The 18,244-nt window shown below is 36.5% G+C and overlaps 1 protein-coding gene across 1 annotated transcript in view; it reads right to left on the reverse strand.

The window, feature by feature from the left end:
• LOC141285198 (BICD family-like cargo adapter 1) overlaps positions 1-16,477 on the reverse strand; it is a 32,513-nt gene extending 16,036 nt beyond the window's left edge. The window contains exons 1-2 of the mRNA XM_073818242.1: positions 16,126-16,477; positions 13,995-14,210 (exon numbers count right to left, since the gene is read on the reverse strand). Of these exons, the coding sequence (XP_073674343.1) occupies positions 13,995-14,210; positions 16,126-16,377 (468 nt within the window). The 5' untranslated portion in view covers positions 16,378-16,477. The remainder of the gene's footprint in view (positions 1-13,994; positions 14,211-16,125) is intronic.
• Between the last annotated feature and the right edge of the window lie 1,767 nt (positions 16,478-18,244).

Genomic DNA, 18,244 nt, shown 5'->3' on the forward strand with positions numbered 1-18,244 from the left:
TTTGATCCACTTCAAATGCTGACATCTGGATACCCATGCTACTTAAGACTGGTTTTGGTGGTCCAGGGTTTTGTGGTATTGCAGTAAACTGATTCGCCAAGCCAAACTGGATTCTTAAAGTCCCCCTGAAATCAAAATTAAAGTTTTCTGGCTTTTAGTATGAATATATTAGCCTTAAGGTTATCTATAAGCTAGTGTGCTTCAAAACAAAGACAAAATTTGCATTTACAAGATATGGGCATTCAAAACTTACAGTCTCGTCACTTCCGCCTATATGGATCAAGGATTTGGATGATATCACCGTGCACTTCAGTTTCTCATCAAACGTTCTGTCCAATCAAATGCTCTCTGAGTCCCTTGTGTCCCGCCCCCTACACAAAGACGCGGAGGAGATCATAAGCGCTCATATGTGGGTCGGCATGTATTAAACTACACAGCCTCAGCATGATAATAATCTCTATTTCGTTTTAGCAAGTTTCATATTGAATCTGTGCGGTAATTTATTAGTCTGGGGCTGTCATAAGCTTACGAATGCGGCTTTACCGAGCTCAACGGCTCTTGCGAGCAGATATAAATGGAACGCTATTGGCTATTCAAAATTAGTGGGCGGGGCTGGGCGATATGTTTTTGTTTCAGTTAAAAGTACGTCACAACATAGAATAACGCTGCGTGTTTCAAGGCACTTCAGTGGACCTTTAAGTAAACATATCAACCTCCTTGTGGCATCTTCAAACTAATAAATCTCAATGCATTTCTGAATCAGATTCACTAAAGGGACTGCATTACTAGCAGTATAGCTAAAATAACATGATTTTCAAATGCCTTCAAAACAGCATATTTGCTCAAGAAAGAAAATTCAAAAGAAAAAACAACAAGGAACAAGAAACAGATAAATGTTGCACACATTCCTACAGAAACAACTTTATGTGCATTAATCATATGTACTTGTAATTAAGTATTGTTAAATTCTGTGCATGCATTTGGTTTTTCTCTACTCTAGAATTATAGGGGTTGGACAAAATAATGTTTTACCACCATTTGCTTGAACTACAGCTTTCAACTAGGGCTGCTCGATTATGGCCAAAATCATAATCATGATTATTTTGGTCAATATTGTAATCACGACCATTTAACAAGATTATGACTGGGTCCAAAACTTTATATTAGTGATTCAGCCTACTACAGAAACTGAATGTAATTATTTGAATGTAAAATAAAACAGCGTCTTCACTATAAGAATTAAATATGCTTTGTTTCTTATTAAAACTACAAAAGTCCTATATTCAAGATTTTCTCTTTGTATTTTTACATTTGATTAATATTAAGCACAAAGACGGCAGAAGGAATATTATTTGTTGCTGCTTTAAGAGCCACACGGATCCAATATACTGCTACAAATATTTCCATTCTTAACGGTTTATGATCATTTAAGACATAACTGGGGTTTGCATGAATAATCACAAAGCGCCTCATGTTTTATTATTAAGGTGTTTTATCACCTCATACTACAGCTGTCAACCAATCCAATCTGCTTCTCACACATCAGGGCAGATGTTGAAGTTCATCTTGGTGCTCCAACTGTCACATTTTAGCATTGGTTTCTTTGTTTAAAGTTTTAGTGATTTTCATGGATATTGGCTTGTTCTTAGTGTTTGATGGTCTTGATCATTCACTTTGGGTTTTCAGCTAGTTTTCTTTGTGTCATGCTTCATGTGTGCAGTCATAATAGTAAAGAATGTTGTTCTTAAAACGACAACAAATGGACCGTGAAGGTTGTATAAGTTGTATTGAGCGGTGTTTAGCACAAGTGCTCAGTGAAATGGATGACTTGTCAGGCATCCAAAACGGGCAAATCATAGGAGCCTGTTCAGCATTTCCCTGAAGACAACAGAAATAATATTAACCCCTATAATAATGAACGTTCACATAATTTGGCTTTTGAGAAAGCCAACTTAATGAAATGCTATTTAAACGTAATATTCATCTTCTTCTTCTGAGACTAAAATGTCTGACTGCTGCTCCTCCTAGAGCTTTAACTCTCCAAACTCCAAACTCAGGCCAGATCTTCAGACTGATCTGACTCCAGCTGCTGTATCTTTTCTAACTGATCCGACTTACAGCTTTCCTAGAAATGATGATTAATACTGGGGAAAATCCCATAGACTTACATTGACAGAATGTTCAAAAGATCAACACTATTCAAACTCACACTGACTCAATCAAACTGCCCTTCTATTTCTAATACATTTAAACTCATTCAAACTAACTTGCTAATTATGCTTGTAACACATAATTATTCTAGAATCATGTTAACATGCTAGTAACATGCTACCCATGCTAAAATCATGCTAACAACATGCTAGTAACATGTTAGAAACATACTAGTAACAAGCTAATAAATTGCTAATCCTGCCTTCAACATTCTAGTAACATGCTAATCATGCTATCAACATGCTAATCATGCTATCGACATACTAGTGACATGCTAATCATGCTATCAACATACTAGTGACATGCTAATCATGCTATCGACATGCTAGTAACATGCTAATCATGCTATTGACATGCTAGTAACATGCTAATCATGCTATCAACATGCTATTAACATGCCAATCATGTCAGCCCTGCTGAAAAAAACAGCTAATACCAGCCTAGGCTGGTTGGCTGGTCTTAGCTGGTTTAAGCTGGAAGTAGCTGGTTTTAGCTGGTTTCCCAGCCTGACCAGCTAAGACCAGCCTGGCCAGGCTGGAAAAGTGGCCAAAACCCCTCTAAAACCAGCCGGCCTTCCAGCTATGACCAGCTAAAACCAGCCAACCAGCCTAGGCTGGTTTTAGCTGTTTTTTTCGCCAGGGAGAAACATGCTAATTATGTTAGAATCATGCTGCCAACATGGTAGTAACATGCTAACCATGCTATAAACATGCTAGTAACTTGCAAATAATGCTAAAACATGCTAGCAACATGCTAATAACGTTAATCATGCTAAAAAATGCTAACAACAAGCTTGTAACATACTAATCATGATAAAACAACATGCGAATCATGCTAGAATCATGCTACAACCTGCAAGTAACTTGCAAATGATGCTAACAAAATGCTAATAACATGGTAATCATGCTTAAAACGTGCTAACAACATTTTAGTAACTTGGTAATCATGTTAGCAACATGCTAGTACCTTGCTAATTGTGATAAAACCATGCTAGCAACATGTTAGTAACATGCTAATCATGCTAGAACCCGGCTAACAACAAACTTTATGCTTTAAGCTAAAACTACTTTAAACTTCAAACTATTTCAGACTGACCACCGTCTTAAAATTTTTTTAGGTTTAAAAACTTTCTGGTCTGGCTTTCTCAAGCAAACTTAAAGTTTGTCTTGACAAACTTTTCTATCTAGTTATTTTTTATTTATTTATTTTTTACTCAAAACAACTAGTTTAATTCCATTGGTGGTGAAGCATCACTATAGCTGTTTTAAGTTTGTAAAGTGAGGGCAGGTGTGGCATTATGTAAGGCTGGTCCACCTCACAGCAGGTGACTGGAGAACAGCACAAGTGTGAATGATTTACAAAGTCACGCAATTAAACTGTGACTTATTTGCTGAATCTTCAACAACTCCACACTTCCAGGACACTTCTGTAAAGTATACAATTCAAACTGATACACTCTCAAAAATAAAGATGCTTTAAACGGTTCCTCAAGCGATGCCATAGAAGAACCATTTTTGGCTCCACAAAGAACAATTCAGTCTCTTGCTTATCTTTTTATAATCTGAAGAACATTTTGTGAAACAGAAAGGTTCTTCAGATGTTTAAAGGTTCTTTATGGAACCTTTTAGTCAAAAAAGGTTCTTCTACGGCATCGTGAAGCACCTTTATTTTTAAGAGTGTTCTTCTGAATGTTTTTGGTTTGTAAGTAAATCTGTGGGACTCTCCGTATTTGGAGCTTGACATGCCCAGTATTAATTTCCTTTTGATGTATGGAAAAGAATTAACATCTACTGAGCTCAATGGAATAAAGAAAGAAAGTCATGCAGTTCTGACTGCAATATGAAATATAATAGACTATAACTGTACTAATGTACTACAGAGCATATGAAAAGCCTCTTGTTGCTTGTTTCTCAAACTCTACTTACAGTTCAGACATGATCAGAAAAGCATATGTGAGCAACACTGTGCAGCACAAGCGTGTTTGTCGCATCCCGAGAGGTTTACACCCTGGAACAGGAAGGCACAGCTTTCCTGCAATAGCAAATGCTTGTTTTAAGGCTTCGGTAAACAACATGGGAGGTTGATCTCCTCTAAATTACGCTGCATTCCCCTGATAGACTCTCTTAGTGCTTTTGTACAACTGTGTACTGTACAGACTGTTAGGTACTACAAGTACGTCATAAACACCACTACACACATTTAACCTAAACTAATCCTAACCCTCACACAAAGCTTTCTGCATTTTTATGAAGACATTACAGTATGTAGTATGTTCATTAAGCATATTACGCTGGTTTCAGGTTGTACTGTTTTTGTGGGGACAGATGCATGCACACATAAACACATACATAAACAAGTTTACTTTTGTCCCCAAAAGCATATCTTAGTAAAGTCACTACATGCACAGACATTCACACACAAATACTCACCATTCAAGGCTTCATACACTTGAAAAAAGAGCTGTTTACCATAACAGACAACAGCAACGCTGCAATCGAAGCATAAAAGGCGCTTATCTGTAACTCTACTCTAGACCCCGTTAAGAGCAGCTAAAGCAAAATTTTATACATGGCGTAAGCCTTGGTGTAATGAGTAAGACGTACTTCCTCTTCCTTCGGAGCAGGATGGGATGCATAAACATCAGTGTTTCCCGATCTTTGATTTCTTGGAAAAAATGGTCATAGACAGTCTCTATGGCTACTTTAGTTTAGTGACGTGTGGCGTGTGGACGATGAGTGGGTGTGGGACGTCCCAGTGGAGCAGTGTGAGTTAGTTATTACTCTAGCTCAAACTCACAATGCATGACTACAGCCTCAGTGTTTTGGCATGTCTATCATACCAAACTGAGATTAAATGATATAACAGGTTTTTTTTTTTAAATGAGGTCATGAATTTGAACTGGGAGTTCAAACTCATGCAGGTTTGCAAACAGAATAAAAAAGGGTGTAAACCTCGACCTTGAGCATAACGAATCTGTGAGATTAGATAGCAGTCGAGTGTAAGAGGAAAGTGTGTGAAAGTGGTTTCCACACAGAATGAGTCAACAAGAGCAGGTGGATCTAAATTTAGATTCTCAGCTCAAAAGAGACAACATAAAGTGGACTTATGGAAGCTTGTTTCCACCATGGAGAAAGAAAACTGACTTTCTCATAATTCAGTTGTTTTCATCTCACAATTCTTTTTTTTTTGTTATGGGTATGGAAACAGTCAGTACAATTCAGAATTTTTTTTATGTCAATTGTACATTTATATCTTTGTATTTTTAAGATTTAAAGATATAAACGTATAATTGAGATTAAATTAGATTTTTTTTAATCCCGTGGCAGAAACAAGACTCCAAAACAGAAGGAATTGATTGCAAAAGCATTGAAATGGATGATAACTTTCTAATCAATTTAAATCAATTGATCAATTGAAAAACTCATTTTAATGACAACTACGTCCTTGTTTTGATTTTTTCGACAATTCCTGCTACATTTTTTTTCTCTCTCTCTACATGTTTTTTATTGTAAAGTATTTATACACATGGTGTTATTTGTTGCAATGCCTTTAATTTACCCTGATAAAAAAAGTTGTATTGCAGTAATATTTTACTGTATTAATGTAAAATACTGTAATGAGAATAAATATGATAAACATTGTGTATTATTTAACAAACATTCAAAATGTAATTAAAAATTGTGGTAAAAAAAAAAAAAAAAACTTAACACGTTTAACTTGTTGCTTTTTAGCATGCTTATTACTAGTATATTGGCTGTTTAGAACTTAAAAAAAACTTTTTTTTTTTTATTCTGCATGACCATATTCTATCTAGATCATTTAACCAAATACCTAAACATATTTACAACAACAAACAACTACTACAACCTTACTTGCTATCAGCAGATAAACTTAATAAAAAGCAAATGAGGAGTTTATTGAGTGAAAACTCTTAGTTATTACTGAATATACTGTTAACAAAAAATATTCTATACAATTATGTTTCATTTTCTTTATGCACAAAAACAATCACCTGTTTTCTCTTTTGATTTTGGGCTGAAATGTGACACTCTTTTATGAATTAAATACTGTTATCTCTGGAATCTGAGTCAGATGTTACTGTGGTTTCGCTCATATGGCTTTAACCGGAAAGGATGAGGAAAGTAAACAGGAATGTCACAAAACAGCACTGCCACAAGCCCTGAGCCAAACACTATGATCATGCTCTCTTTACAAAGCTAAAATCAGCATGTGACCATTCATAGTCATTGCATAGATTGGTAACACTTTACAGTAAGATTTACAATTTGTTTACATTAGTTAATGCATTATCTAATATAACCAACAATGAACAATTAAACTGTACAGCATTTATTAATCTTTGTTAGTTAGTTAATACAAACACAATTCTTCACTGTTTGTGCATGATAGTGCATTAACTAATTCAAACAAAAAACTATTATTATTACTGTTCCAGATTACTGATTACTATTATTCATTGTTCATTTATGTTTACTTAAACTGTAAAGTGTTACCCATAGATGTACTAAAAGCACATATATTTCATGGGTAGGACTTGCTTTCTCATAGTGCATTCACAATATTTGCACGTCAGCTCATTTTCCATATCATATCTTCTACGCTAAGCCGAGAACGAGCATGACATCATCTTTATCTGAGCAAGAGACGATACCTGCTGCATTATTGGCCTTTAGAATCGTTAAAGTCTTTTATGAGCCCTGTGTGTGTGTGTGTGCTCCAGTAAAGTGTGTGGTTGGGTTATGCTGTCTGCCTTATAAAGGACACATTCATTATGCAATGAAAGCAACAAGTGCATAAAGAGACTTGCCCATAATGATCACATCATCAAAACTGGCTTGTCACTTTGATTGCTATATATATATATGACTGAGGCAAAAGGTTACAATGATTTTTATATAATATGATAGGGCTGCACGATAATGGTTAAGTGATTATTCATAGTTATTTTGCTAAAACATATCAAATCACAATTATTGCCTTTTTGGCATTCAATTAAAGTATTGCACTTTCACATACAGTAAGAGAACATTAACTTGCATGGTTTGCTTACAGATTTAGTCACAGCAAACAATGTAAATGACTGCATGAAAGAAAACAGACTGGCTGAATAAAACTTTCATTTAGGCAGAGAATTGCTAAACTCTAACTATTTTCAACTAATCAGTGTTTTTATTCCATAAAGTTGCCAGCAGGGTACGAGTTGTGACAAAAGCAGAGAGGGAGGGATGCTTCTGAAAACCTCTCACCATAGGCGGAGATTGACCAAATTGTTACTATACATTATATACCCGTCTTTTTAGGCAAGTACCAGATAATGAGTGTCATGTCATGAACTGTTTTAAATATGACGGAAACTGTCTAACGTGATCACAATTGCACATATCTTGACTCATTTGATTAAGAATGGGACTTCAATGCACGTATCGTGACTCATCTGATTCAGAACGGGACTTCAATGCGTGTGTCTTGAATCATTTGATTCAGAACGGGACTTTAATGCACATATCTTGACTCATTTGATTAAGAATGGGACTTCAATGCGTGTGTCTTGAATCATTTGATTTAGAACGGGACTTCAATGCACGTATCGTGACTCATTTGATTAAGAATGGGACTTCAATGCGTGTGTCTTGAATCATTTGATTCAGAACGGGACTTCAATGCGCGTATCTTGACTCATTTGATTCAGAACAGGACTTTAATGCAAGTATCGTGAATCATTTGATTCAGAACGGGACTTCAATGCACGTATCGTGACTCATTTGATTAAGAATGGGACTTCAATGCACGTATCGTGACTCATCTGATTCAGAACGGGACTTCAATGCGTGTGTCTTGAATCATTTGATTCAGAACGGGACTTTAATGCACATATCTTGACTCATTTGATTAAGAATGGGACTTCAATGCGTGTGTCTTGAATCATTTGATTCAGAACGGGACTTCAATGCGCGTATCTTGACTCATTTGATTCAGAACAGGACTTTAATGCAAGTATCGTGAATCATTTGATTCAGAACGGGACTTCAATGCACGTATCGTGACTCATTTGATTAAGAATGGGACTTCAATGCGTGTGTCTTGAATCATTTGATTCAGAACGGGACTTCAATGCACGTATCGTGACTCATTTGATTAAGAATGGGACTTCAATGCGTGTGTCTTGAATCATTTGATTCAGAACGGGACTTCAATGCACGTATCGTGACTCATTTGATTAAGAATGGGACTTCAATGCGTGTGTCTTGAATCATTTGATTCAGAACGGGACTTTAATGCACATATCTTGACTCATTTGATTAAGAATGGGACTTCAATGCGTGTGTCTTGACTCATTTGATTCAGAACGGGACTTTAATGCGCGTATCTTGACTCATTTGACTAAGAATGGGACTTCAATGCGTGTGTCTTGAATCATTTGATTCAGAACGGGACTTCAATGCGCGTATCTTGACTCATTTGATTCAGAACGGGACTTTAATGCACATATCTTGACTCATTTGATTCAGAACGGGACTTCAATGCGCGTATCTTGACTCATTTGATTCAGAACGGGACTTTAATGCACGTATCGTGACTCATTTGATTAAGAATGGGACTTCAATGCACGTATCGTGACTCATCTGATTCAGAACGGGACTTCAATGCGTGTGTCTTGAATCATTCGATTCAGAACGGGACTTCAATGCACGTATCGTGACTCATTTGATTAAGAATGGGACTTCAATGCGTGTGTCTTGAATCATTTGATTCAGAACGGGACTTCAATGCGCGTATCTTGACTCATTTGATTCAGAACAGGACTTTAATGCAAGTATCGTGAATCATTTGATTCAGAACGGGACTTCAATGCACGTATCGTGACTCATTTGATTAAGAATGGGACTTCAATGCACGTATCGTGACTCATCTGATTCAGAACGGGACTTCAATGCGTGTGTCTTGAATCATTTGATTCAGAACGGGACTTTAATGCACATATCTTGACTCATTTGATTAAGAATGGGACTTCAATGCGTGTGTCTTGAATCATTTGATTCAGAACGGGACTTCAATGCGCGTATCTTGACTCATTTGATTCAGAACAGGACTTTAATGCAAGTATCGTGAATCATTTGATTCAGAACGGGACTTCAATGCACGTATCGTGACTCATTTGATTAAGAATGGGACTTCAATGCGTGTGTCTTGAATCATTTGATTCAGAACGGGACTTCAATGCACGTATCGTGACTCATTTGATTAAGAATGGGACTTCAATGCGTGTGTCTTGAATCATTTGATTCAGAACGGGACTTCAATGCACGTATCGTGACTCATTTGATTAAGAATGGGACTTCAATGCGTGTGTCTTGAATCATTTGATTCAGAACGGGACTTTAATGCACATATCTTGACTCATTTGATTAAGAATGGGACTTCAATGCGTGTGTCTTGACTCATTTGATTCAGAACGGGACTTTAATGCGCGTATCTTGACTCATTTGACTAAGAATGGGACTTCAATGCGTGTGTCTTGAATCATTTGATTCAGAACGGGACTTCAATGCGCGTATCTTGACTCATTTGATTCAGAACGGGACTTTAATGCACATATCTTGACTCATTTGATTCAGAACGGGACTTCAATGCGCGTATCTTGACTCATTTGATTCAGAACGGGACTTTAATGCACGTATCGTGACTCATTTGATTAAGAATGGGACTTCAATGCACGTATCGTGACTCATCTGATTCAGAACGGGACTTCAATGCGTGTGTCTTGAATCATTCGATTCAGAACGGGACTTCAATGCGCGTATCTTGACTCATTTGATTAAGAATGGGACTTCAATGCGTGTGTCTTGAATCATTTGATTCAGAACGGGACTTCAATGCGCGTATCTTGACTCATTTGATTCAGAACGGGACTTTAATGCACGTATCGTGACTCATTTGATTAAGAATGGGACTTCAATGCACGTATCGTGACTCATCTGATTCAGAACGGGACTTCAATGCACGTATCGTGACTCATCTGATTCAGAACGGGACTTCAATGCGTGTGTCTTGAATCATTTGATTCAGAACGGGACTTCAATGCGCGTATCTTGACTCATTTGATTCAGAACGGGACTTTAATGCGCGTATCTTGACTCATTTGATTAAGAATGGGACTTCAATGCGTGTGTCTTGAATCATTTGATTCAGAACGGGACTTCAATGCGCGTATCTTGACTCATTTGATTCAGAACGGGACTTTAATGCACGTATCGTGACTCATTTGATTAAGAATGGGACTTCAATGCACGTATCGTGACTCATCTGATTCAGAACGGGACTTCAATGCACGTATCGTGACTCATCTGATTCAGAACGGGACTTCAATGCGTGTGTCTTGAATCATTTGATTCAGAACGGGACTTCAATGCGCGTATCTTGACTCATTTGATTCAGAACGGGACTTTAATGCACGTATCGTGACTCATTTGATTAAGAATGGGACTTTAATGCACGTATCGTGACTCATTTGATTAAGAATGGGACTTCAATGCACGTATCGTGACTCATTTGATTCAGAACGGGACTTCAATGCGCGTATCTTGACTCATTTGATTAAGAATGGGACTTCAATGCGTGTGTCTTGAATCATTTGATTCAGAACGGGACTTCAATGCGCGTATCTTGACTCATTTGATTAAGAATGGGACTTCAATGCGTGTGTCTTGAATCATTTGATTCAGAACGGGACTTCAATGCGCGTATCTTGACTCATTTGATTCAGAACGGGACTTTAATGCACATATCGTGACTCATCTGATTCAGAACGGGACTTCAATGCGTGTGTCTTGAATCATTTGAATAAGAATGGGACTTCAATGCGCGTATCTTGACTCATTTGATTAAGAATGGGACTTCAATGCACGTATCGTGACTCATCTGATTCAGAACGGGACTTCAATGCGTGTGTCTTGAATCATTTGAATAAGAATGGGACTTCAATGCGCGTATCTTGACTCATTTGATTCAGAACGGGACTTTAATGCACGTATCGTGACTCATTTGATTAAGAATGGGACTTCAATGCGTGTGTCTTGAATCATTTGATTCAGAACGGGACTTCAATGCGCGTAACTTGACTCATTTGATTAAGAATGGGACTTCAATGCGTGTGTCTTGAATCATTTGATTCAGAACGGGACTTCAATGCGCGTATCTTGACTCATTTGATTCAGAACGGGACTTCAATGCGTGTGTCTTGACTCATTTGATTCAGAACGGGACTTTAATGCACATATCGTGACTCATCTGATTCAGAACGGGACTTCAATGCGTGTGTCTTGAATCATTTGAATAAGAATGGGACTTCAATGCGCGTATCTTGACTCATTTGATTAAGAATGGGACTTCAATGCACGTATCGTGACTCATTTGATTAAGAATGGGACTTCAATGCGTGTGTCTTGAATCATTTGATTCAGAACGGGACTTCAATGCGCGTATCTTGACTCATTTGATTAAGAATGGGACTTCAATGCGTGTGTCTTGAATCATTTGATTCAGAACGGGACTTCAATGCACGTATCGTGACTCATTTGATTCAGAACGGGACTTTAATGCACATATCTTGACTCATTTGATTAAGAATGGGACTTTAATGCACATATCTTGACTCATTTGATTAAGAACGGGACTTTAATGCACATATCTTGACTCATTTGATTAAGAATGGGACTTTAATGCACATATCTTGACTCATTTGATTAAGAACGGGACTTTAATGCACGTATCGTGACTCATCTGATTCAGAACGGGACTTCAATGCGTGTGTCTTGAATCATTTGATTCAGAACGGGACTTTAATGCACATATCTTGACTCATTTGATTCAGAACGGGACTTTAATGCACATATCTTGACTCATTTGATTAAGAACGGGACTTTAATGCACGTATCGTGACTCATCTGATTCAGAACGGGACTTCAATGCGTGTGTCTTGAATCATTTGATTCAGAACGGGACTTCAATGCGCGTATCTTGACTCATTTGATTCAGAACGGGACTTCAATGCGTGTGTCTTGAATCATTTGATTCAGAACGGGACTTCAATGCGCGTATCTTGACTCATTTGATTCAGAACGGGACTTTAATGCACATATCTTGACTCATTTGATTAAGAATGGGACTTCAATGCACGTATCGTGACTCATCTGATTCAGAACGGGACTTTAATGCACGTATCGTGACTCATTTGATTAAGAATGGGACTTCAATGCACGTATCGTGACTCATCTGATTCAGAACGGGACTTTAATGCACGTATCGTGACTCATTTGATTCAGAACGGGACTTTAATGCACATATCTTGACTCATTTGATTAAGAATGGGACTTCAATGCGCGTATCTTGACTCATTTGATTCAGAACGGGACTTTAATGCACATATCTTGACTCATTTGATTAAGAATGGGACTTCAATGCACGTATCGTGACTCATCTGATTCAGAACGGGACTTTAATGCACGTATCGTGACTCATTTGATTCAGAACGGGACTTCAATGCGCGTATCTTGACTCATTTGATTCAGAACGGGACTTTAATGCACATATCTTGACTCATTTGATTAAGAATGGGACTTCAATGCACGTATCGTGACTCATCTGATTCAGAACGGGACTTTAATGCACGTATCGTGACTCATTTGATTCAGAACGGGACTTTAATGCATGTATCGCGAATCATTTGATTCAGAACAGGACTTCAATGCAAGTATTGTGAATCATTTGATTCAGAACGGGACTTCAATGCAAGTATCGTGAATCATTTGATTCAGAACGGGACTTCAATGCAAGTATCGTGAATCATTTGATTCAGAACGGGACTTCAATGCAAGTATTGTGAATCATTTGATTCAGAACGGGACTTCAATGCAAGTATTGTGAATCATTTGATTCAGAACAGGACTTTAATGCAAGTATCGTGACTCATTTGATTCAGAACGGGACTTCAATGCAAGTATTGTGAATCATTTGATTCAGAACAGGACTTTAATGCAAGTATCGTGACTCATTTGATTCAGAACGGGACTTCAATGCAAGTATCGTGACTCATTTGATTCAGAACGGGACTTCAATGCAAGTATTGTGAATCATTTGATTCAGAACGGGACTTTAATGCACGTATCAAGAATCATTTAATTCAGAATTGGACTTCAATGCACGTGTCTTGAATCATTTAATTCAGAACGGGTCTTCAATATGCGTATCAAGAATCATTTGATTCAGAACGGGTCTTCAATGCGCATACCACAAATCATGCGATTTAGTTTGAGATGTAGGATCGGCTTCCCGGTATGTTTTATACCCACTGGGGATCCCCCCATCTCCCCCGGCAAATCGCACCTGGTTGCTAGGTTGGGAAGATTAAGTAACAAAAAAAAAGCTTTGACTGGGGGATTTAAACTTTTGAAATCTGGCAACCGAAAGCTTGTAAAGGCCTGTTACCAATGCAAATATCGCAGTTGATTATGCTAGATAAATTGAGAGAAACAGAAATCAAGATTACAATAGGATTCATCATGTAGCCTGATGATATTGTGGAATAACAAATGCTGCCCTACTTGAGCTGTCATTTAATCGCTGCAGTTCCAGTATTAAACAATGAGTAATGCACCAATAATTAGAACTCATAGTTTGTGTTTGTTCAGATCAGCAACCATAAAATGAGCAATGGTAAAAGTAATGTTTGATATGTGGCTTGATGTACAGTAGAAGTCACTGACCATCTGCAGCTGTTCTCTGAGTCTCTGGTTCTGTTCGCTGTGCTCATGCTTCAGTCTGCTCTTCTCTCTTTCCGCCTCGCTCAGACTCTGGTTCAGCCTCTCGACCTGTGCCTGCAGCTCCTGCATGTCTCGCTCCAGCTCGGACACCTGACTCTCCCACTGTGCCTGGCAGTCCTCCAGTTTCACCCGCAACTCGTACCTTCCCTGCTCCAGCTCCTGAGGACAAACACCAATCAGGAGATCTTTACAGGATTTGATTTCTCATAAAACAATCTGAGATATCCCACTATCAATAGTGCACTGTAGACATTCTACTAAGTTACTAAGTAACTGTGCAACTACATGTCAACTAGCAGTCAGTAGAGTATTAGTAGAATGTTAGTTTAGGTTTGAGGTTACTAAAATAAGTTGACATAGTGGCAAAGTTACTTATAGTTAGTAAAATGTGTGACATTGGTTTTGTAATAATTTTTAGTGGACATTTAGTGAACTTAAAATGACAAAAATGAAAATATAATAAATAAATAAAAAATTCTGTCATTATTTACTCACCCTCGTGTCATTAAAAATAATATAACTCCTATAAATTAATATTTTTATTTATTTATTTACTTTTTAAATAACTTACATTAAAGGTAGATTGGTCTAATTTGAAGTTGAAAATTAAGACTTATAACTACTTGGTTAACTACTAGTAAGCCAAACTAGCTCTTAAGACAAAGTCTTAACAACATAATGACTATTTTTATGCAACTAACTCCTAATTTTCAGAGAAAAGACATAGTGTATAAAACAACATGAAAATGAGTAAATAATAACAATTTTAATTTCAGGGTGGCCTACTCCTTTATGGTGACATATTTGATATTCAAAGTCATACAACGTCTTAAAACTAAACCAGATTTGCAATTTTAATAATTGAGACAACACCAACATGAAATCTTATGCAGCCCTGATTTCATTTGAAAATGCTAAAACTATGAAAAGAAGATTTCCCCCTTAAAATAGCAGTTTTTTTTACTGTTTACTGTTGAATTAAATTATGAATACCTGCCTAAAATATGCATTTAAATATTTAAATACAGTGGCAAATGTCTAATTGTATTAGATAAACTATCAAAACAAGGGCCATTTAATTTAAAGAAAGTTCACTGTTCAAATAAAAAAATAAACCTGGCATTACACTTGTTTTCATATTTAATCCAAAACATTTTGTTTAAAAGTTTAACATTTTGAGACAACTGTGGGAGCACCCAAAATGTTTTGGACACTTACGTTTTTAAACTTTTATATTAAATATTTTGCATTAAATATGAAAACAAGTGTAATGCCAAAAAGGTTATTTTTCCTTTGAACAGTGAACTTTCTTTAAAATAAAAGGCCCTTGTTTTGATAGTTTATCTAGTACAATCAAACATTTGCCATTGAATATATGTGACCCTGGACCACAAAACCAGTCTTAAGTAGTACGGGCATATTTGTAGCAATAGCCAAAAATACACTGTATGGGTCAAAATGATTGATTTTTCTTTTATGCCAAAAATCATTAGTATATTAAGTAAAGATCATGTTCCATGAAGATATTTTGTGAAATTTCTACTATAAATATATAAAAACTTGATTTTTGATTAGTAATATGCATTGCTAAGAACTTCATTTCAGCAAATTTTAAGACGATTTTCTCAATATTTAGATTTGTTTGCACCCTCAGATTCCAGGTTTTCAAATAGTTGTATCTCAGACAAACATTGTTCTATTTTAACAAACAATATATCAATGGAAAGTTTATTTACTCAGCTTTCAGATGACGTAAGAATTTCAATTTCGACAAATTTACACTTATGACTGGTTTTGTGGTCCAGGGTCACATATATATTAAAACAAATATATAAATAAATCTTAAAAATAAACTTTTTGGCATTACACTTGTTTTATATTTATATATATATATATATATATATATATATATATATATATATATATATATATATAGTGTAATAAGTTTTTAATGTTTTATAACAATACATTGTCGCCAAAACGGAAATTATGACGAGTCTTTAAATGCACGCTGTGGTCTTTAGGCTGCTGAGAAATAGAAGCGCTGGCAGGAACTCCAGTCTCGCTCGCTCACCTCCCGCTGCTCCGCGTATTTGTCCTGAAGAGCGTCTCTCTCTTCCTTCAGCTGTCTGTTCTCCATGAGCAGAGCATTTCCCACCTGAGCGGCCAGAAGAACTTCATCCTCCTTCTGCCGAAGAGCTGCGAACAACTCCTCACTGTCCTTATACACCGGCAGATCTTCATCATTACTGAATTCATACGAGTAAAAGTCTTCCTCCACTTCCATTTTATGTGCTTTATAACACAGCTCCTCTCCGAGATTCATGTCGCTAGTGAGTGGAAATAATGAGGTTCACGGGTAAAAGTACCTCAAGTCTCCATGCGCTTGTGCTTCTGGGTGAGACAGACAGAAAGTGGGTGAGAAGCCTCAGGTTGACACTCATGTTTGTTTGCAGGCGGATGATGGAAAGGAACTCGTGTGGGTGGGGCTTGTAGTTTCAGGTGACTCACTCATCGCTTCAAACGTTTTTATTTATTTTTTAAGAAATGTATAACAATAACTGACAACTATTTTAAAACAGTTGCGACGGTATATTTCATTTTACGTGAAAATGTTCATTAATATGAATTATTCACAAACAGCTCAAATAAGATCCACAAATAATTTTAATTAAGTTCACAAAAAGTAAACGGATTCACAAATTCATAAATAAAATAAGCTTAAAATTGACCGTTTTTATTACATAAAAATACATCTTGAAACAAAGCAGAGGGGGAAAATCTGTGAGGGGGCGTGGCTTCCACTCAAGATTTTGGAGTCTCCGCCCCTTCTGGAGTGCTGCCTGCAGGATACACTATATCCTTCTTGTAAGTGTGCAGAAATTCACAAACAACTCCACCCACTATTATAGTCAATGAAATTTCAGATTGTTTATCTGTGCAGCAGCAGATTACAGTAAAAAAAGTGAAAAATACTATTTCTGATTTAATTTTTTTTTGAGTGAAAATTGTTTCGTCATCAATTTATTTTCAGTGTAAAGAACACAGTGTACACTATATTTAGTCAGCGCATTACTGTGGATGATTCATATGTAGTTATATCTGTAGAAATCATTGATAACTCTTTGGAACAATGCTTGGCTGGTCAAATTTGTGGGCTAAGTACAAGATAAGAATCCACCGATATGCTAAAGTATTATAACATAGTCTACAGTTTATGACTTTATATTTATGACATTCTAACATTACTGTATGCTTCATATAATACTAGCTGCCAAATTAAAGCAGTACATGTTCTCTATATGGCCCCTGATAATACTTTTATGTATGTAATCATTATTTCAAGATGCATAGATAAAGTACACCACCAGTCAAAAGTTTTTGAACAGTAATATGTTTTTAATGTTAATGTTTAAGTATCTCCTGTTCACAAAGTACAGCAAAAACAGTACAATTTTTAAATATTTCTATTATTTAAAATAACTGTTTTCTATTTGAATATATATTAAAATGCAATTTATTCTTATTCCTGTGATCAAAGCTACATTTTTCGCATCATTACTGCAGTCTGCAGTGCAACATGATCATTCAGAAATTATTCTAATATGCTGATTTGCTATATAAAATGATTATTGTAATCAATATTTAAAACAGCTGAGTACATTATCAGGATTTTTTGATGAATCGAAAGATCCAAAGATCAGCATTTATCTCAAATAAAAAGCTTTTGTAACATTAACTTGTATTCAGTAAATAAACAGTGATCAAAAATAATTTGATCCACTGCTGATTTTGTATACGTTTGCCCACTGACAAAGAAATATGCAGTCTCTAGTTTCAATGGTAGGTGTATTTGAACAGTGAGAGACAATTAAAAAAAAATGCAGAAAAGCGCATTTCAAAACGTTTATATATTGATTAGCATTTTAATGACTTAGTACTTGACCCTTGTTTGCAATCACAGAGATCAGACTTTTTTTGTAGTTGGCCACCAGGTTTGCACACATCTCAGGAGGGATTTTGTCCCACCCCTCTTCGCAGATCCTCTTCAAAGGTTTCAAGGCTGATATTTGGCAACTCAAACCTTTAGCTCCCTCCACAGATTTTCTATAGGAATAAAGTCTGGAGACTGACTAGACCACTCCAGGACCCTAATGTGCTTCTCCTTGAGCCATTCTTCTGTTGTCTTGGCC

Source organism: Garra rufa, chromosome 14 (genome assembly GCF_049309525.1).
Source record: "Garra rufa chromosome 14, GarRuf1.0, whole genome shotgun sequence".
Classification (NCBI taxonomy): Eukaryota; Metazoa; Chordata; class Actinopteri; order Cypriniformes; family Cyprinidae; genus Garra; species Garra rufa.